This window comes from Lepidochelys olivacea, assembly GCF_965140295.1.
Source record: "Lepidochelys olivacea isolate rLepOli2 genome assembly, chromosome: 3".
Taxonomy (NCBI): Eukaryota; Metazoa; Chordata; order Testudines; family Cheloniidae; genus Lepidochelys; species Lepidochelys olivacea.
In genome coordinates, this window is record NC_140413.1 from 134,646,949 (window position 1) to 134,669,827 (window position 22,879).

The 22,879-nt window shown below is 42.4% G+C and overlaps 1 protein-coding gene across 6 annotated transcripts in view; it reads right to left on the reverse strand.

The window, feature by feature from the left end:
* Window positions 1-22,879, reverse strand: part of TARBP1 (tRNA guanosine 2 -O-methyltransferase TARBP1) — a 100,791-nt gene that overhangs the window by 60,365 nt on the left and 17,547 nt on the right. For all 6 annotated transcript variants that reach the window (XR_014710943.1, XM_084623950.1, XM_084623948.1 and 3 more), the window contains exons 7-9: window positions 15,305-15,440; window positions 3,914-4,010; window positions 1,576-1,665 (exon numbers count right to left, since the gene is read on the reverse strand). Coding sequence is in view for 5 of the 6 variants with exons in the window: in XM_084623950.1 (XP_084480076.1) it covers window positions 1,576-1,665; window positions 3,914-4,010; window positions 15,305-15,440 (323 nt within the window). In the remaining variant the exon portion in view is untranslated. The remainder of the gene's footprint in view (window positions 1-1,575; window positions 1,666-3,913; window positions 4,011-15,304; window positions 15,441-22,879) is intronic.

Consider the following 22,879-nt stretch of genomic DNA (forward strand, 5'->3'; position numbering starts at 1 on the left):
ATATAGTTGTTACTCTATGGTACTATCATTTTAGATGCAGTTGTGATAAAAAATAAATAGCTGAAATAGGCAGATCTTCCTTTTACAATTTCACCTTTAAAGTAGCACTGAGTGTCAGTGAATGCAATGAGTAATACTAAATGAGGAGTATGGTGGTAATAATTAAATAACTGCATTGACCTATTTGGTTTAGGAGAATCCACCCTCAACATACAGGATTCTGAAGACTATCCACCTTCAAGATCACCATCATTTTCTACAGTTTCAGAGTTATCTGCCAGGTAGGGTTTCACTCACATCATGTATGTCACATAGCCACAGTATATCACCTGGGGCAAGAAGGTAAAAAAATCTCCATCATCCAGAAACAACCATAGATAAGTTTGTGATAAGAACCAGCAGATTACAAAAAGAGGTAATTGATGAAAAAATTGCCCAGTTTATTTATGCAACAAACTCTCCTTTCTGGATGATTGAGAACCCACACTTCATTAACATGGTCCAGTCATTAAGACCAGGATTCAGTCCACCCAACAGAGCAGATGTCGCAGGCAAATTGCTGGATAAAGTGTATGAAAGAGAAATTGAGCAGCATGCAAAAGGTCTAGAGGGTAAAATGGTTAAACTGAGCTTTGATGGCTGGAGCAATGTCCGCAATGATCCTGTTGTATGTGCTTGTGTGACAACAGAAGAAGGGAATGTCTTCCTTACAGAAACAATTGATACATCAGGAAATGCACCCACAGCAGAATACTTACAAGAAGTAGCAGTAAAAACTATAACAAACTGTGAAAAAAAAATTCAAATGTCTAGTACACAGTTTGGTCAAAGACAATGCTGCAAATGTATCCAAGATGAGAAGAAATTATTTAGAAGAGAGTCCCAAGCTAATAACATACGGTTGCAGTGCTCATTTGATGCACCTCCTAGCCAAGGGAATGGCAAGGGAGAAAGCAGGCTGGCACTGTGGATACCTGGAAGTCTCTTATAGAACAAGCATTTGGGCACCAAAAGTCTGCATGAAGGAACTGATTCTGATTTGCACCAGGATATGGCTGAATACAAAAGTTACAAATTAGCTCATGTTCTCTCTCTGGAGAATGCTGTGGCAAAGCAGGGCATACAAGTCCGGTACGAGCTCAGCTCCAGCTCTTACACTGCTTTGAAGTGCAACAGAAGCTCTGCCCTCAGGAGAAAGCTGCTCTTGTGCAGAATTCAGGTGCTCTGCAGGAGAAAAGAAAAAAACAACCTACCCCTTCTTCCTTACCTTCTCACACAATGAAGGTGCATGTTAAAATCTTCTGACTAATTACCTGCTGGATAGCAGGTTGAGGGTTAAAATTAATCTCCTCCTTAGCGTTAAACGCGTTACAAGGTACAGATACAAAGCACAAATAAATTAGCACTCAGTACCAGAAGCTCCAGATGTGCCAGTACAAAAGGGACTGAAAATTAGTTCACATGCATAAAGTATTAGAGAATTAAAACATTAGCTATAACTAATACAATAGATCAGTACAGTCTATTACAGAACATTTTGATTAACACAAAACCAGCAGCAGTTTCAATTCTCACCTCCATCCATAGTATAGTCCCTCTGCTTAAGGACTCCTCTTGTCTAAGAGACATGAGAAAACTTGAAATCTCTGGAAGTGACACTTTCTCCTAAAGACATTATTTAAGCTTCATTAGTCCCCAACACACACACACACACACTCTCCCACACACACGTAATATTTTAGTGTGAAACTGAGAAGAGTTTGCTTTCATCTGGCAAATGATTCAATAAGAAAATAATCTTTTCCCTCTCACCCTCAAGTTATTACAGGGATGTGAACTTTCCGAAGAGATTAATTTTTGCCTTTTTTCAGTTCCTAACATAACTTAATCAGGACACACAGCTCATTTTCCTACAGTCTGATGTATCCATATTGAGATGTACACTGAAGGTGAATGAATGGCTTGAAGCGAGGTATTCACTGATGGCTTTTTTTCTTTTTAAGTGGGGGCAGGGTGTGTAAATGGACAACCTCAGTTATATTAATTTTAGATATTTAGAAGCCCTTGACTAATTCTTCTGTTTCTGCCTTTTCACAGGAAGCCCTGCTCAGGTCAGCTCATGGTCAGCCACAGCAAAATCTGAGACAGCAAAGAGAAAAGGTAAGCAGCTGTATTAGCAGACAAAAGAAAACGGGGTGGAGAATACAAAAGAGAACCTTTGATGTAGCTATCAGACATAAGCAAGAGTAGTGTGTACTCCCCTTCCATTCAGTCACATGGACACCTCCATTCTCACTGATGATCATATGACATCCTTATGGCAACTACAGCAATTGCTTACTTGGAAATATATTAGGAAAGAAAGTAATTTTAGATTATTCTAAAGAGATTTAGAGGATTAAAAAAGGGCCAGCAACTATATGATAGTAAGTTCTCCAAATACCACTGGTTGGGAATTGATACTGAGCAGGAAATTGCTTATCACCTCACAGCTACGGTGGCAGGTAAATAATAAACAACAATGCATTGGTATTATTAATTAGTACTAGTCTTCACCATGTGCTATGCATTGTCCAAGCAAGAAGACATTCCCTACCCCAAAGAGTTTATAATCTAAAAGAGCAAGACACACATGAATGGTGGGAAAGAGGGATACAATCAAAGTATGTATTTATATCATGTAGGTTTTATATACATCAGGGTGTTTTTTTTAAATTAAAACATATAAATTGAACTCAATTACACCATCAGCCTATCCACTGTGAGATGGCCAATGTCTTGTAGGCTTCACAAAAGAAGTGAGTCCTGAGGAGAGGGCTTTATAAATCAGTTCAAGGAGAACACACACATTGCTGGTATAAGTGAAAAAGGCAGAGAAAGATTTGTCAGAGGGGTGAACAACAGGCAGTCAGAACTAGCATCACTTGATGGAAGAGGCAGGAGGATAATGCTATCAGAGACAAGAGCAGGTAAGGAACAGGAGCAGAGTCTTGAAGGTGAGGAGAAGCAGTTTCTACTTACATTTAGATTTCTTTTAAGTTTAACATTAACTCTGGATTTCCTGGGTTTCTATTGCTTTTTTTTGCAACAATTACAACATACCTGTAATACTTTTACCCTTAAGTTACTGATCTGTATTCAGCCTTAAGTGCAGTTAAATGTAGTTTTTATCCAGGAACTTCAGGAACTTTGAATTTCATCAAACAAGATAAAAGCATGAGTCCTTGTTTGATGTCAAGTTTGAAGTTTAAAAAGAAAGTTTATCCAAAGCACCAAAATCATTTGAAAATTTTTGAACCACATTTTATAGCTTAAAAGTGCCCAGACAAACTCTTGTGATATTATAGGGGAGAAAAAGGGGAAGGGTTTCCTTCTGGTTCAACACTAAGCATGAGAAATTTCAGTCCCACAAAATAATTTGAGAATTAGACAATTTATATTCAAGATTTTAAAATGAAAGTGATATTTTAACCTGACTATAAAGTCACCATGCTAACACTATAACTATAATTTTAAAATCTTTTATGTCATTTTGAAAGTCTCTTTAATATTAAATTTTCATTTTTAAAGAAGTGTTTGTATGGCACCTAAGAGCACAACAGGATCCTGAGCCCATGACTAGGGATTCTAAGCATTTCAGTAATACAAATATCATCATCAATAAAGTACTGCAAATGAAATGCGGAACAAAAAGGATCAAGTTGTTTCATATGAAAAAACAAAGTTAAAAGAATTACTAGTACAACTGAATACAGGAACTACATCACTCAAGCACATTTTTCAAATGGATATTGCCAAAACTACAAATTCAGTCAAATCAGCTACTCCAAGTTCTATTTGGCAGCACGTATATATAGCATCATCATCTCTGAAAAATAAAATATTACACTAGAAAAAAAAAAGAGGAACTTACCACATCTGTCAAATGCATAGCTGTTTGAAGAAGAAAACACTGAGCAGCTCCCCGCAACAAAATTTGATGCGTGATCATAGTGCACTGCAGGACATCTCTGCAAATGGATAAATATGCACCTTAAATTATAAACAGATTTAGTAGCTCTTAAAATACATATTTACCAACTATATTTTAACTGAAGTTGTCAATATATTAAGAATGCAGAAGCACTCAGAATATGAGCTGCACTTTCTAAACATACAAGATGATATAATTCCTGCCCTGAAGAGCATACAATCGAAAACAAGATGGGTTATGATTCTAAATAAACACAAATAACTTTTGTTTAGTGACAATTAAGGTTGCATAAGGACAAACTCCACCAACTCAAAATCTGAAAAGCATGGAAATGAAAAGCTAAGGGAAGTCTCTATTCCATGTCACAGTCATATTGCCTACAATACTGTTGGTAAAACACTCCAACAATTCATAAGGCTTTCATTCACTTACATCTCTAACAGATATTGAAAAGCAATAGTACCCAGAATTCATTAAATTCTCATTCTATCACAAAACCTTAACAGCGATCTCAGATGCTCCTGTGCCACCAGATTGACATCTGCCTGTCACACATTCCATGCTTTTGGGAAATCACTCTCTTAACATTGCTGAGGTCATCGATAAGATTTTGTGCTAGAATTCAAAAGTTGATTATGTTGGGATAAGCATTGCTTTTCAGTATCTGTTGGAGACAGAAGCAAAACCCTTACAGCTTGATGGAGTGTTTATTATTATTATTAAGTGTTGCAGGCAATGTGAATGCCAGAGACTTTTCCCTTAGTTTTTCATTTTCATGTGTTTCAGATTTTGAGTTGGTTGAGTGTGTCCTGACACAACTCTAACCGTCACTAAACTAAGTTTTTTGTATTCATTTCCTAGTTCATTTTATACAAGGTTGGTGTACCTCAGTGGGCAGGTTCCAGGATCAAGCAAGGAAGAGGAGCTGACAAATGACTGAAATGTGAAATATCTGTATTTTGACACACACATCTTGAATAACCGCAGTTCCTGCACAAAGTGATTAACCTCTTCTTCTTCGAATAGTGTCCCTATGGGTGCGCCATTTCAGATTATTTCCAAGCAATATCCCTAGATGGAAGAGGGAGCTTTGCAATAGTGCAGAATCAAGACAGTACTGCAGAACCAAAGTGTCACATCCGATCTGACTGCATGGATCAGAGAGTAATGTTTCAAAAACATATGTACTGAAGCCCATGTATCGGCCCTGCATACTTCAGACACAGGTACATTCTTTGTTAATGCCATAGATAGCACATTCAGCTAGATTGTAGGCATTATCACCCTTTGGAAGGGATGAATGCCCGCAGCATCATAACACGTGATAATACATCCAGATATCCATCTTGACAGTCTCTGAGTAGAGTTCGAGGACCATGCAGATCTATCCATGATGGAAATGAAGAGCCCAGGTGACTTCCTAAATTGCTTGGCCCTATTTAAGTAGAAGACCAATGCCCTTCTAACATCTAGGATATATAAATTGGATTCCTGTAGAGAACTATGTGGCTTTGGGAATAACATTGGTAGATGAATGGATTAAGGTGGAATTCCGATATAACCTTAGGGGAGAATTTAGGGTGTGGATGTAAAGAGACCTTGTCCTTAAAGAACATCAGGGGGAGCAGGGGAGGATCTGCCATCAAGGCTCTAATCTACCTGACCCTACGGGCCAACAAGAATGGCTACTAAAAATGCTGTCTTCATAGATAAATGCAACGGAGAACAGCAAAAAGAAAAGGAGTACTTGTGGCACCTTAGAGACTAACAAATTTATTTGAACATAGTGTGCTGTAGCTCACGAAAGCTTATGCTCAAATAAATTTGTTAGTCTCTAAAGGTGCCAAAAGTACTCCTTTTCTTTTTGCGGATACAGACTAACACGGCTGCTACTCTGAAACAGAGAACAGGTTGCCACTGGTTTGAATGGTGGTCTCATAAGGTAACTGAGTACCAGGTTGAGGTCCCAGGTCGGGGTAGGGTCTCTAATCTGCAGGTTGTCACCTCCCAGAGCTTTAATAAACGTAGACTAAACCAGATGGGCAAACATGAAGAAACCATCTACCAGAGAATGAATGGCTGATATTGCAGCCAAATGGACCTTAATAGAACTGATAACCCCAATTTTCATAGATCCAAAAGACAATCCAGGATGACTGAAAGTAGCACCAAATCAGGCAGGAGGGAGTGACAACAACATTAATGGAAGAATCTCTTCTATTTCTGCAGGTAAGTAGTGCAGGTTGATCTCCTTCTACTAACACTTGTACTTCCATACAGCAGGAGGATTCTAACCACGTGAACTATCGGAGGAGCCATGCCCTGAAGTGGAGAACCACCGGTTGGGATGAAGCACAAAACCTGCATCCTGTGACAGGTGACGAGGAATGGTTGGGAGCCTGAACGAGATTTGGACACATACGTGTAGATGGTAAGGGTGCCAACCATCTCTCAGCCAGGTTGGCACTATACGCATAATTCTGGCTGGGCCTGGTCTGATCTTGTTCATCACTCTTAGTATCAGCAGCATTGGAGAAACACATAGAAGAGCCCTTTCTTCCAAGATAGAAGAAAGGCATCTTCCAATGACTAGTGGCCCAGACCCCCTCTTGAGCAGAAAAGACGACACCTCCTGTTCCTGGAGGTGGTGAAGACATCCACTTCTGGCAGTCCCCATTTTTGGACTATGCTGTGGAGACCTTGGGTGTCTAGATCCCATTCGTAATCCTGTGAGAAGTGTACGCTGAGGGAATTGGCTGTGGTGGTCTGAATACCTGAGAGGTAGACCAGTGAAATTTGGATTTGATGAACTGTGCACCAATTCCATAATTTTATGGCTTCGCCACAACAGGAAGGGGGATTTTGCTTGTTGATATAGAATGCATGATCTTGATTGATTTGCCTGTGATGAAGGATAGGAAATGAAAGCAAGAATTCCTGACAGCCCTATGCTTCAACAGATTGACATGGAGACTGATTTCTTGAGTTGTCCATTTGCCCTGAGTTGTGAGGGTATGGAGATGGGCTCCCCATCCCAACAGTGATAAATCTGTTGTTAAAGTTACTGATGGGGCTGCGCTACAGAAAGGAATGCCTGCACAGACATTGAGTTGATCCTCCCATAGTCTAAGGTGTTCCTCACGTGGCAGAGGAACTATCACCTGTCTACCCAAGGTGTCTTTGACTGGAGAACAGGTCATTCTGAGCCAACCCTGGAGGCAGTGGAGACACAGCTTTGTCTGATCGGTCACAAAGGTTCAAGCTGCCACGTGTCCCAGCTACTGAACACAGTTCCTCATAGATGATGCGTAGGGGGGCATGCAGCATTAAGTGCCCCACACCCAGATTTCTGCTTGGCCTGCTGGGGTGCGAGGAAGAGGGGCTCTGTCCTCCGCTGCACCTGCCCCTGGCATGCTCAGCTCCTGTCCCTGGCAGCCAGGCCTGGGCAGGGTGCAGAAGGGGCAGGACCAGCCACTTCTCATGATGGCTGCTCCAGGTCACTGCTCTGTGCAGAACAGCAGCTACTTGAGAGCCTGGCTGGGGAGATGGTGGCAGCAGCGGGCCGCCCCCGGCATGGGCTCAGTTGCCAGGGACAGAGGCTGAGTGAGCTGGACACCAGTGAGCTGGAAAATTGCTGTTGATGGGCAACCCGGGGTCCCAGTATGGTCATTGGAAGGGCCTGTAGTACAGAAGTGGCGATGGCATGCAGGATTGGTTCCACCACCCTCAATAATGAGTCCAATATTCCCTATGACTTTCAAAGAACATGTTTCTGAAAGAATATATTGGAGAACCATAAACAGAAATAGAGGAGGCTGACTGGAAGTCACTTTCATCCTCCTCCATCTCATCCAATGGAGGAGCACATGTAGAAAACAGTAGAGTCTCTTGTGGTCCAGATGACAGTAGGCCAAAGATCGGGATCCTAGTACCCACAGATTCTCAGTACCCACCAGGAGCAGGGACTCCGGTTCATCTGTTATTGAGAAATCCTGAGTATGTCTGAACTCCTGTGGTACTGACGCAGCATTCAAGGGCACAGTCACTGAAGCTGATAATTGATGTACTGAAATAGATGCCGACGGTGTCTAGCACCACTGCTTAATGTAGACCTGAGGTTAAAAAGGATTCTAAAGGGAGCGGGAAAGAATCCCCTAATTATCCTTCATGTGGGAACAAATGATACGGCTAGATTCTCACTGGAAAGTATTAAGGGAGACTATGTTAGGCTGGGGAGGACGCTTAAGGAAATTGAGGCTCAGGTGATCTTTAGTGGGATTCTGCCTGTTCCTAGAGAAGGGCAACAAAGGTGTGACAAGATTATGACTATCAATAGATGGCTTAGGCAGTGGTGCTATAAGGAGGGCTTTGGGATGTATGGCCATTGGGAGGCATTCATGGATAGAGGACAGTTCTCTCGGGATGGACTTCATCTGAGTAGGGAAGGAAATAGACATCTAGGATGGAGGCTGGCACAACTGATTAAGAGAGCTTTAAACTAGGAATTTGGGGGAGATGGTTGGGAGATGTCCAGGTAATCTCCACGCCAGAATTTAGCATAGAGTGGAAAGAAAATGAAGTAAGAGTGGATACAGCTGTAGGTAGGAGGAAGGGCAGTGTAGATACAAGTCTAATAGGTTATACTGGTAGTAAAATAACCGTGCCTAATAGGGTACAGAATGTGAGTGAGGCCAAACAGCAAAAATTAAGATGTTTGTACACTAATGCAAGGAGCCTAGGTAACAAAATGGAGGAACTAGAGTTACTGGTGCAGGAAGTGACACCAGATATTATAGGTATAACAGAGACCTGGTGGAATAGTAGTCATGACTGGGCTACAGGTATTGAAGGGTATGTGCTGTTTAGGAAAGACCGAAATAAAGGTAAAGGTGGTGGAGTAGCACTGTATATCAATGATGAGATAGAATGTAAAGAAATAAGAAGCGATGAAATGGATATGACTGAGTCTGTCTGGGCAATAATTAAATTGGGGAAGAAAACTATTAGAGCCTCCCCTGGGATAGTGCTTGGGGTGTGCTATAGACCGCCGGGATCTAATTTGGATATGGATAGAGCCCTTTTTAATGTTTTTAATAAAGTAAATACTAATGGAAACTGTGTGATCATGGGAGACTTTAACTTCCCAGATATAGACTGGAGGATGAGTGCTAGTAATAATAATAGGGCTCAGATTTTCCTAGATGCGATAGCTGATGGATTCCTTCAACAAGTAGTTGCTGAACCGACTAGAGGGGATGCCATTTTAGATTTGGTCTTGGCGAGTAATGAGGATCTCATAGAGGAAATGGTTGTAGGGGATAATCTTGGCTCAAGTGATCATGAGCTAATTCAGTTCAAACTGAATGGAAGGATTAACAAAAATAAATCTGCAACTAGGGTTTTTGATTTCAAAAGGGCTGACTTTCAAAAATTAAGGAAATTAGTTAGGGAAGTGGATTGGACTGAAGAATTTATGGGTTTAAAGGTAGAGGAGGCCTGGGATTATTTTAAATTAAAGCTGCAGAAGCTATCGGAAGCCTGCATCCCAAGAAAGGGGAAAAAATTCATAGGCAGGAGTTGTAGACCAAGCTGGATGAGCAAGCATCTTAGAGAGGTAATTAAGAAAAAGCAGAAAGCATATAGGGAGTGGAAGAAGGGAGGGATCAGTAAGGAAAGCTACCTTATTGAGGTCAGAATATGTAGGGATAAAGTGAGACAGGCTAAAAGTCAAGTAGAGTTGGACCTTGCAAAGGGAATTAAAACCAATAGTAAAAGGTTCTATAGTCATATAAATAGGAAGAAAACAAAGAAAGAAGAAGTGGGACCGCTAAAAACTGAGGATGGAGTGGAGGTCAAGGATAATCTAGGCATGGCCCAATATCTAAACAAATACTTTGCCTCAGTCTTTAATAAGACTAAAGAGGATCTTAGGGATAATGGTAGCATGATAAATGGGAATGAGGATATGGAGGTAGACATCACCATATCTGAGGTAGAAGCGAAACTCAAACAGCTTAATGGGGCTAAATCGGGGGGCCCAGATAATCTTCATCCAAGAATATTAAAAGAATTGGCACAAGAAATTGCAAGCCCATTAGCAAGAATTTTTAATGAATCTGTAAATTCAGGGGTTGTACCGTATGATTGGAGAATTGCTAACATAGTTCCTATTTTTAAGAAAGGGAAAAAAAGTGATCCAAGTAATTATAGGCCTGTTAGTTTGACATCTGTAGTATGCAAGGTCTTGGAAAAAATTTTGAAGGAGAAGGTAGTTAAGGACATTGAAGTCAATGGTAAATGGGACAAAATACAACATGGTTTTACAAAAGGTAGATCGTGCCAAACCAACCTGATTTCCTTCTTTGAGAGAGTAACAGATTTTTTAGATAAAGGAAACGCAGTGGATCTAATTTATTTAGATTTTAGTAAGGCGTTTGATACTGTGCCACATGGGGAATTATTAGTTAAATTGGATAAGATGGGCATCAATAGGAAAATTGAAAGGTGGATAGGGAATTGGTTAAAGGGGAGACTACAACGGGTCCTACTGAAAGGTGAACTGTCAAGTTGGAGGGAGGTTACCAGTGGAGTTCCTCAAGGATCAGTTTTGGGACCAATCTTATTTAATCTTTTTATTACTGACCTGGGCACAAAAAGTGGGAGTGTGCTAATAAAGTTTGCAGATGATACAAAGCTGGGAGGTATTGCTAATTTAGAGAAGGACAGGGATACCCTACAGGAGGATCTGGATGACCTTGTAAACTGGAGTAATAGGAATAGGATGAAATTTAATAGTGAGAAGTGTAAGGTCATGCATTTAGGGATTAATAACAAGAATTTTAGTTATAAGCTAGGGACGCATCAACTAGAAGTAACGGAGGAGGAAAAGGACCTTGGAGTATTGGTTGATCATAGGTTGACTATGAGCTGCCAATGTGATATGGCTGTGAAAAAAGCTAATGTCGTCTTGGGATGCATCAGGAGAGGTATTTCCAGTAGGGATAAGGAGGTTTTAGTACCGTTATATAAGGCACTGGTGAGACCTCACCTGGAATACTGTGTGCAGTTCTGGTCTCCCATGTTTAAGAAGGATGAATTCAAACTGGAACAGGTACAGAGAAGGGCTACTAGGATGATCCGAGGAATGGAAAACTTGTCTTATGAAAGGAGACTCAGGGAGCTTGGCTTGTTTAGCCTAACTAAAAGAAGGTTGAGGGGAGATATGATTGCTCTCTATAAATATATCAGAGGGATAAATACCAGAGAGGGAGAGGAATTATTTAAACTCAATACCAATGTGGACACAAGAACAAATGGATATAAACTGGCCACTAGGAAATTTAGATTAGAAATTAGACGAAGGTTTCTAACCATCAGAGGAGTGAAGTTTTGGAATAGCCTTCCGAGGGAAGTAGTGGGGGCAAAAGATCTATCTTGCTTTAAGATTAAACTCGATAAGTTTATGGAGGAGATGGTATGATGGGATAACATGGTTTTGGTAATTAAATATTCATGGTAAATAGGCCCAATGGCCTGTGATGGGTTTTTAGATGGGGTAAGATCCAAGTTACCCGGGAAAGAATTTTCTGTAGTATCTGGCTGATGAATCTTGCCCATATGCTCAGGGTTTAGCTGATCGCCATATTTGGGGTCGGGAAGGAATTTTCCTCTAGGGCAGATTGGAAGGCCCTGGAGGTTTTTCGCCTTCCTCTGTAGCATGGGGCACGGGTCACTTGCTGGAGGATTCTCTGCTCCTTGAGGTCTTCAAACTACAATTTGAGGACTTCAATAGCACAGATATAGGTGTGAGGTCTTTTTTAGGAGTGGTGGGTGAAATTCTGTGGCCTGCATTGTGCAGGAGGTCAGACTAGATGATCATAATGGTCCCTTCTGACCTAAATATCTATGAATCTATGACTCTTAATCAGTGCTGAGGGTACCACATGCATGAGTACTGACAACTATGCTGAACTTGGTGGTGCCAGTCCAAAGTGTCTGTGCTCCCCTCCTTGCTGGTAGAAGGTACCCAGGCCCTCCTGGAGCCATGTCTCTCTCCTTTGTGCTCTGGAACTTTATGGTCCCACTAGTACTGGAGGAGGAGTCCTTCAACTTAATGGTACCAAGTCAAGAGGTTGAAGCTTCAGAGACAGTGGATCTCACCTGGACCTTTTGGAGCTGGCTCCTTAAGCCCACTCCTCTTTGTGGAAGCCTTCCCCATCCTGGAAAGGAGAGGAGAGGGGGAAAAGGGCTTGGGGGGCAGGGGAGGGGGTCTCCCAACCTAACTCAGAAGCTGGCCAAAGGGCGCCTTCCATCATTAGCAGTCTATGTTTAATCTCCCTATTTTTCCTTGCCCTGGACTTGAGGGCCCGGCAGAAGTTGAACTACTGGGAGACATGGAACTCCCCTAAGCAATGGACACACTTTAAGGCCATTACTCACAGGTACAGCAGGAGAGACATCAGCTGAAACCTGGAGAGTCAGGCATTCCCTGCCTCAAAAAAACCTCTCTCTGAGGGGAAAGAGGAGTAAAACAATCCTCATTACTTATCTAACTCTAACTATCCTAACAACTAACTATAAAAACTATTTTACCCACTATAGAAATATTAGAAAAAAATCAATGCATGCTCAAGGCGGACATACTAGGGCTCCATCTCAGGCCAGAGCAGTTGAGAAGGAGCTGAGGGTGGTTTGCCCACATACCCCATACAGCCTCAGTATCTGGCACAAGGAGGCATAGGGCATCCATGCAGGCCAAATGGACACTGCTAACTGAAAAATCTCCGATCAAGGGCTCATGTGGCACATGCACACCTGAAATGGAGCGCCCTTAGGGACACTATTTGAAGAATCCAGGGTTCTATCTCAGACTCTGGGAGAAGCATGAGGCTGAGCGGTTAGAGACTGGATGTGATTTGATTATCTGAAAGGCAATGCAGCCAAACAGCTAAGATCTACCACATTAGAATCCTATTCCTGCTATTAACTTATTTGCCAAATGCAGTGGCAGATTTTAATCGTCTACGTTCTAGGATCCACATTCATGCCTTTGGTCAACAATAAGAGTGGAGCTGCATGAGGCTCATGATTGTCTCTTGTCCAGCTCACAGAATTTCTCCTAGGTTATAGGGGTATTTGGTGGGTGGATTGGCTGACTGACTTTCCTCTGTCTCTCTCACCCACCCACAGATTATTTCATCAAAGTGGATGTACTACATCATCAGTGCTAAATATAGTGGGTTCATCTTGGTGCATTTCTTTTTCCATTTATGGAGAAAAAGTGAAAAGTCATAACAAACACAAGCACAATGTATTTGTAATTGATACTGTATTAATCAGCACACAAGGAGCAGCACATGGAGCAAAGCAAAGAGCTCAATGTCTTAGATGTCCTGCAAAAGAGAATCTAAGAAAGATGAAACAATCCATTGAAAAACTTCAAAAAGGGATGATTTTGGAATTATTCTTCTCTCTGAATCAATCCAATTTTCAAACCAACAAGAAAAATGCAAATTGTACTCAAAATTTACAATCTAGGTTTTGGCCATGTTAATAAAAGTTTAAAGTGCCTGTTGAAATGAAAACTGATTTAATCTTAACTATAAATTCATGACCAATGCCTCCATAATTAATGATAATGTAATATTGCCATGAGTACTGCAAAAGAACCTTCTAATGTTAAACACATAGGTTAAAGGCACTATCCCCCACTGAAGAGCTCTCCAATTAAATCAAAACAACAGTTTCCCCTAAAAACTGCAGTCTATGAGTTAATTCACCCCCATTCGGTGGGTAGAAGTTGGACTGCAAATTTTATGCCCTCTAAGCAAGCGGATATAGCTTTACCCAAAGAGGGGAATTCACCCCTAAAACAGGGTAAGCACCATTTGAAATATTGCTTTCACTTGGAAGTTCGCCAGAGGAGAGTAGCTTTACATGCCAGAGAGTTCTCCGTAAAATCCTTAGTGGTAAAGGAAACCAGGAAATGCACTGAATTAGCACATCATTCTTGTGCCCTGACCATAACCCCTTCCCAGACAGCCTCACGTGCTGAGGGTTGTGGGAAGTAGTTGCAAAAACAGTGCTGTGTCAGGGCTTACAAAAGGGTTGTGCTTGCTGCTAAAATCTCTTAAGACAGACTTTCTGCCACTAGACCTTGGCATATCCACTAGGGAACTAACCAAAGACCAACATGAGAGAAAAATTTGCCACAAGTTTCAGTTTGTCCCTCACATTCACGTGGATGAGGTAATATCTTTTATTGGACCAACTTCTGTTGGTGAGAGACAAGCTTTCACAGCGCTCTTCTTCAGGTCTGGGAAACTAAGGCCATGTCAACACTAGCACTGTCCGCAAAACTTTTGTTGCTCAGGGGTGTGGGGAAAAAACAGCCACCTCAAGCGACAGTTTTGCCAGCATAAGCACCAGTCAACACACTCTCCCGTCAACATAGCTACCGCTGCTCATTGAGCTGGCTTTATTATGTCGACAGGAGAGCTCTCTCCTATCAACGTAATGCAGCTACTTGAGCAATCTTAGGGCTAGTCTACACTGACAGTGCTTTAACGTGCCTTGTGTGGTCGCAGCGCTGCTCTAAAAAACCACCTCCACGAGGGGCACGGCTCCCAGCACTGGGACACTGTTTACACTGGCGATTTACAGCGCTGCAACTTGCTGCGCTCAGGAGGGTGTTTTTTCACATCCCTGAGCGAGAAAGTTGCAGCGCTGTTAACTGCCAGTCAGCTGTGCCACTGTAAGCTTGTAAGTGTAGACATGGCCTAACTCAAAGTGTCACTGCCAAATACAAGATCTGAACTGACTGTGTGGCATAAGCAGTTAACACATATTTCAAGGGACCATTCAAGGTAAAGTGCCCCATTAAACACCTCTCCAGACACAGGGAGGAAAGGAAGAGCAGAGGGAGCAGCAGCTGGGAGAGGTTGTCAGTGAGTTCAGATTGTTGTAATAAGGCATAAATCCAATGTTTCTATTCGGTCCATGATTTTTAGTGTCTAGCAAAGCTATGAATTTAAGCTCCCAGGCACATCTTTTGAAAGTGTTGTGCAGGTTTCCTTTGAGGATAAGGACTGACAGGTCAGATATAGAGTGATCGCTTTGTGAAAAGTGAAAACTTTTCTATTGGACCATAGTAGAAGAGAGTGGGGAAGGATAGAGAAAAAGTTTCTTTACAAGTTTAAGCTTTCAGTCTTTCGACTGCATTTGATTATTTAAATTTTCCCAAAAAGAGTCAGTGCATTCCCCAGAACTGTTTTATTAGTCTCCCAGAACCTGTGCATAAGTAAGGGACATAAAACCGCTGAAGTGTGTTACCTTAGAGCATGAAGTCCTTCTGTACCCAGTGCTTTATATGATGGGATACATGCCAGTGCCATAGACAGAAACAAAATGGGAACAGCACACCAGTGCCTACTTGTCATCTTCTGAATAAACTTTAACAGGAAACTACCTTTAAATAAGAGCAAATAAAAAAAAATTATTTTGTAGGTCAGCTGAAATACTACAATATGGAAACTACTGTATTTTGAAAGAATATCTTGACTGAGAAAGTAAGATTTTTAATGCAAACTTCCATTTTGTATAGCCAGAATCCATTTAAATGATGGAGGTGCAGGGAGAGGAAAGAGTCCTGGTGCTTTCATGATAAAGATTCAGGCTCAGTCCTACACTGCTTGAGCAAGAAAGCCAAAATCAAGCCCTTAAACAGCAAGGATTATCTGCTACTATTTGGTTTCAATGTTAATATTTAATGTGGTTTTAAATGATCTATTTTATAACGGTTTCTAACTGACTGTGCAGTGCTACCAGCACTGCCACAGAAAGGACAGTAGCTTTTCAGGAAAACTGAACTGCACAAGCGTGAGACACTTCGTTTTAAATAAATACTTTTCCATCGACAGTTACTGAAATACAACTTCCTAGAAAAGCTTATTGAGTGTCCATTACTTCTCTTCTAACTATGTTACTGTGCGACAGGAAATTCAATATTTAATTTTTTTAAATGAAAGAATAAAAACTAGAGAAAACAAAATGGACTGCTTAACTGCGGAAAGATAAATTGCTTTCTAAAAATATTACATTTGGGCCCTTCCTCCTACCTCCTTTTCTCTTCCTCATTTGCCTTCTCTCCTCCCTCTGATCTCCTTTCCCTATCTCCTTTTTCCTCTCAACAGGTCAGCAAGGCTCCTCCTTCTCCTGAAAATATCTGCCATACATTTGTAACACTGTTCCAGAACTGAATTTGGAAAGAAGATTTACCATGTGCAAGCAAACAAGAGAAACCAAAAACTCTAATATACAACGCTTATTGTGGAGACCAGACCCAGGGACTGTAGGAAGAGACGTGGAGGAAGAGAAATGGCTCAATCCTAGGTTCTGATTTTGAAATATGATCTGTGTGATCCAAGAGTGAGATTGGGGCCCATCCCACCGAAATCAATGAATACCAGATGTATTTGCCAATTACTTCAATAGAAGGACTGAGTATGAATCATAAAATCATAAAAATGCAGGGCTGGAAGAGATCTCAAGAGGAGGAAAGTTAGTCAGTGGGTTCTTAAGCATTTTTAAAGTATTTTTTCTTTTGTTTGCTTTTGATTTATTTCGACGTTCTTTCTTGTAAACTTCTGACTTTTTGGTTCCTGCCAAAGGAAGCAAGAGGCTGAAGCGCTGTCTGCATTGCTGGAAAACAGCTTCAAAATTCTGAACCCAAAACCACTCAGAGCAGAAGAATTATCACAGAGACAACTGTACGTCTGAAGTACTGTCACTGAAAAATAACTCTACAGCAACTATACAAATCCCTGCATTATGACTGACCACTAAGACTGTAATCCAGAATCATATGCTGCATAGCTGAGAAATAACCATATGGTGTGTACACAGATCAGACACTTAGAACCAAAATGCCATCACTGAGAGAGAGGGGAAAGCTATTTCTCTGTTGTTCTCAGTGGGAATTACTGGGTGCGGAATATTTTTGTAAATCATAGAATTGTAGGACTGGAAGAGACCTCAAGAGGTCATCTAGTCCAGTTCCCTGCATCCATGGCAGGACTAAGTATTATTTAGACCAGAGGTTCTCAAACTGTGGTCCGCAGATAGTTCCCTCTAAGGTGCGCGCCTGGGCAACCGCACACAAGAGAATGAAAGGCCATCAACCTAATTAGTGGAGCCACGCCTGCCTGGACCCCGGAGAAGCAGCTCATGCAAGGTGAGGTGGTGGCCTTGGGGGGAATATGGGGTAAGCGGGAGGGGTGTGTGTAGAATTTGGGATGTGCAGGACTGCAGAGGCCAGAGAAAGAGGCAACTTTCCCCAGCTCCAGGGCTGCAGCTGCCAGGGAAAGAGGGCCCTCCTTCCCAGCCTCAGCTCTGTGGCTGCTTTGGTGGGAGAGAGACCCCCATTCCTTCCCAGCCCCAGCTTCGGGGCTGCCACAGCAGGTGAGAGAGGACACGTCCATCGCATTAGAAAGGTAAGATGACGGATATTAAAATATGAGTTGTGCGCTTTTATTTGTAGAACAAAAAAACATTAATGATTAAGGTTTTTTTAAACATATAGTGCTTTTTATCCAAAGCACTTTACAATAGTTAGCAAACGGTACAAACAACATTTGGAAAGATCATTAAGTGGTCTGCCAAGACCCTCAGCAATTTTCAAGTGATCCACAAAAAGAAAAGTTTGAGAATCACTGATCTAAACCATCTCTGACAGATGTTTGTCTAACCTGCTCTTAAAAATCTCCAATGATGATGGAAATTCCACAACCTCCCTAAGCAATTTATTCCACGGCTTAACCATCCTGACAGTCAGGAAGTTTTTCCTAATGTCCAACCTAAACCACCCTTGCTGCAATTTAAGCCCATTGCTTCTTGCCCTATCCTCAGAGGTTAAGGAGAACAATTTTTCACCCTCCTCTTTGTAACAACCTTTTATGTACTTGAAAACTTATGTCCCCCCTCACAGTCTTCTCTTCTCCAGATTAAATAAACCCAATTTTTTCAATCTTTCCTCACAGGTCATGTTTTCTAGACCTTTAAATCACTTTTGTTGCTCTTTTCTGGACTTTTTCCAATTTGTCTACATCTTTCCTGAAATGTGGTGCCCAGAACTGGACACAATACTCCATTTGAGGCCTAATCAGCGCAGAGTAGAACAGAAGAATTACTTCTTGTGTCTTGCTTACAGAGATACTGAATCTCTGGAGGTTTTGTGCCTCTTCCTTGGCACCAATGACAGTGATCAAGCGCTGGAGTCAGACAATACAGGAGGAGCACTGTGGACCAATACTGACATACCCAGCGCCCACTCCAAACTGGACAGCTCCAGGAGAGGATGAGTGCCACCTCCACAAGAATACACTTAAGCTTGGCCGCTCTGTACTTTTTTAAGCAAGGCTTATAACCTTTGCAAATGTGACATTTGTCACTAACATGGGACTCCCCCAAGTGATTAAGGCAGCTGGGGTGCAAGTCGCTCACCGGCATTAGTTTGCTGAATGAACAACATGATTTAATCCCGGAGATGGAGGTACAGTTCCAGTCCTGCTCCCAGTACTGAAAGCTGAACCTGGCAGTCTAAGACCTAAATCTGAAATTTATAAGTAGCTAATTATCTTAACTACAGATTCCCTAAATTCTATGAAACTTCACTAAGCAAAACTGGATATATTTTACAAAGAATGAGAGAAGAATTTGGAGCGATTACAGCCTTACAACTGCAACAACCATCATGGTTGGTAAGAAGGAACTGAGAAGGGCCAGCTCCACCCTTTATACCTGCATGCAGCAGCAGAGGATGCTCAAGCCACCCTAACAGGTTCTGCTGAGGGGAAAAAAAAATCTCCAGCAACCATGCATTGGGCATGCACTCACCTACAGTGAAATGGACATGTTCAGTCACTCAAAGAAATACTACTGCTCTTCCAAATTTGGTGTCTGCCCTGGTTGCCAAGTCAAAGAAATAATATTTCATGGAAGTCAGTGGGTTACTCCACATTGCAGCCTTGCAGTTTTCAGGGACTGGAAGGTTTCTGAGGCAGGCAATAGCTGCAGGCTATGCCCTGGTGGCATGTTCCTTGATATGCTGAGGGAAAGGTTCACCAGCCAACTGACAGCGGGTGGAAATGCACAGCATTTCCAACTGGATCATGCGACTGTTCCAGAACATGACATGCCAATATTACTGAAAGATAGACCAAGAGACCTGAATGTCAGGCCCATCTGCTTCAGGAGTTGCATACAGTCCAGGATCTTCAGAGGGTCAAATGGAGAATCTTTTCCACTTTGAGGAATAGGTCTTCCTGTGGACAAATCCCTAGTTTGTATGATAATTTTTTGAACCCGAAGAGAGGCATCTTTTCCAGTATTGCTAAAATAGCCAACACCCAAGCAGTCAGGTGTAATGACTGTGGATCTGAATGCATGATCTGATCTTAGCTCGAGATATGTCTGGGCAGGCTGGGAGATGAACAGGAGGTCATGCGGACATCTGCAGGAGTTCTGACACCCAAAATTGTCTCAGGGGCTATTAGGATAACTGTAGCTTTGTCCCTCCTGACTTCGAAGTTATCTTGAGGAGAAGGGAAAGTGGTGGGAAGGCATAGAGGAATGCTCAAGACTACCGGAGGAGAAAGATGTCTGGCAAGGAACCTGGGTTCACATCTCTTCTGGAGCGGAACTTTGGGCATTTGGTGTTGTCCTCTGTCAATTCTATTATGGGGGTCATCCACTGGCAGAATATGATGAACTTCATAGCCCATTCACGGCTAGTCACTGCATGCTTGCTTAGAAAGCCAGCAAGTCATTACTGATCCCCAAGAGCTGTACTGCCAGTGGGGTTATCCCATGTTGATGACACCCCTTCTAGAGCTTGATGGCTTTCTTGTCAAAGAGAGGATGATCAGGTACCTCCCTGTTTGTAAATATAGGGCATAGGTGATATGTTGTATATGAGAATCCAACTGTAGAGCTCCCCAGACCTGGCAGGAATGCTTCGCAGGCTAGTCTGATGACCCTCAGCTCCAGGATGTTCATGTATAGTCTTAAGTCATTTTAAAACCAGGTACCTTGCATCTGTAGTTGGTTCAGGTAAACACCCCAACCTGTCCCTGAAGCATCTGTGATAACAGTCGTAGTTGGGAGGGGACAGAGAATGGCCCCTTTTTTATATACATACACTGGGTCCAGTCCTCAAATAGTATCTAGAAGGGCTGGGGGTGCCACTGTGACCCTTTGGTACCTGTGGTATCTGGACAGGGCATACATGGACCTCAACGTAGCTGCATGGGCGAATGGCACTCAATCAAAGCTCCTATGAATTCTATCATCTATGATAGTGGGAGGAACAATTTTTTGTAGTTTAAGCTTAATCCTGGTTGGGAGAAAAGGATGTATTCCAAGGCTGTCCCCACTGGTACCTACCTCTGATCAGCCAACCGGGCAGACAGGAAATAGACATCATACCCTACCTCCTTAAATGTACCTACTACCAGACATTTTGTAAACACTTCTGGTGCCACTGAGAGTCTAAAGGGCAGAATCCTGTGCTGGTAGTGGTCAGGACCCACTGAGAGTCTAAGGTACTTCCTGTGCGCTAGATGGATTGCTTTATGGAAGTATGCATCCTATAAGTTGAGAGCCATGAATCAGTCTTGAGCTTGGAGACAAAATGATGGAAACAAGCATTACCTGAGATGCCATATGTATTTGCTAAGGCTTCTCATGTCTAGGTTAGGACAAAGACCCCCTTTCTTCTTTGGAATGAGATAATACTGGGAACAGAAGCCTCTTCTCCTGAACTCTACTGGTACCACCTCTGTGGCTCCCAGACAAAGCAATGAGGCCACTTCTGTTTGTAGTAGGCTATCTTAAGGAAGACATAGACAATGTCCTCTAACACCCATCTGACTGATGTCAAGGCAGACTATGTTTCGTAGAATAGAGTGAGGCAGTTTCTGAAGATGGCATTCTCTAGACTGGATCTGATGAGACTCTCACCTCATCACATCTGCTGACAAATCATAGGTGTAGGTCCTGTTGCTGATGAAGAGGAAGAATGATGCCCCTGTTGTATCTTGGATGTTTCTTAGCTTGATAGTCTGAGGTGGTAGGCAGTGTATGCTGTCTTGGTTGAGGCTGAGAACAATAGGTCTTGAGGTATGAAGCAGGGGTATTAATCACCAGAACGTGTAGGGTAGCTTTTGAGTTCTTTATGGAGTGAAGAGCACAGTCAGTCTGATTACTGAACAGCTCTGAGACCTCTAAAGGCAAGTCCTCAATTATGGCCTATACCTCTCCTGAGATGCCCGTTGCTTGAAGCCACAATGCCCGTCAAATAGTTACCAGAGTTGGCCATACACCTGGCCATGGTGTCTCAGACATCCATCACTATCCTGGACACCAGCTGGCCCTGCTTAATAATGTCCTTAAGGTCCTCTCTCCTGCCATGAGAGCTTACATTGACTTAACTACGTCAGTGTACAAGCTACAGTCTTGCTCCTGCCGACGTAAGTGCCCTACTACACCAACATAATTACTCCACCTCCACGAGAGGCATAAGGCTTATGTTGGTGTAGTTAGAGTGACAGAGTGTCCATGTAGACACTGCATTACTTACATCAGCTGTTGGCTGCTTGGAGTCAGACTGCACCCGTCTGGCTCCACACTGGATCCTGGGTGCTGCCTGGGTCAAAGATCCTGGGTGCTGCCCAGGCAGCTGCCCCACTCCCAGTGGGGACGCGAGAGGGTGGTGGGGGTCGCAGCCAGCCGGGAGCCCAGCAGGCAGCTGTGCCCCCAGCAGAGTACTGAGAGTCGGGGGGAGAGGGGAGGAAGAGCTGACGTGGAGCAGTGAGCTGAGAGCCCATGAAGCAGCCAGGCTCCTGGCAGGGAGCTGTGAGCAGAGCTGAGACTGGGCTCTCAGCTCCCCACACTGCCTCTCTTAGGTCAGTGGAAGTGCTCCTGGTGAGGACGCACACCACCAACCAAAGGAGGATAGTTTGGACGTGAACCACCACAGTAATTATTCCGGTGGCTGTAAGTCAATCTAACATAGGCTGACTTAAGTTTTTAGTGTATACGTGCCCTAAGTATACCTAGATCATCCCTGACAGATGTTTTTCTAACCAGTTCCTAAAAATTTCCAATGATTAGGATTCCACAACTTCCCTAGTTAACCTGTTTCAGAGCGTAAATACCCTTATAGTTAGAAAAAATCTCCTATTATCTAACCTAAATCTTCCTTGCTACAGACTAAGCCAATTACTTCTTGTCCCACCCTCAATGGACATGGAACCTATTGATCACCATCCACTTTATAACAAAACTTTTATATATTTGAAGATCATTACATCCTCCCACAGACTTCTCTTCTCCAGAGTACACATGCCGAATTCTTTCAATCTTTCCTCATAGGTCATGTTTTCTTAACCTTTTATTTTTGTTGCTCTTCTCTGGACTCTCTCCAATCTGTCCACATCTTTACTCTCGCTGAGTCCTCACCAGTGCCATTAGAGCAGATCAGTTACCTCCCATCTCTTACATATGACACTCCTTTTCATACATCAGAAAGTGACATTTGCCTTTTATGCAACAGCATTACATTGTAGATGAACATTCAATTTATGATCCGCTATTACCCCCAGATCCTTTTCTGCAGTACTACTGCCCATTCAATTATTCCCCAATTTTGTACTTGTGCATTTGATTTTTCCTACCTAAGTGTCGTGCTTTGTATTTGTCTTTATTGAATTTCATCTTACTGAGGTCAGATCAATTCTCCACTTTATCATGATCATTTTGAATTTTAATTCTGTCCTCTAAAGTGCTTGCAACCCTTCCCAGCTGTGTGTCATCCATTAACTTTATGAATGTACTCTCTGCTCCATCATC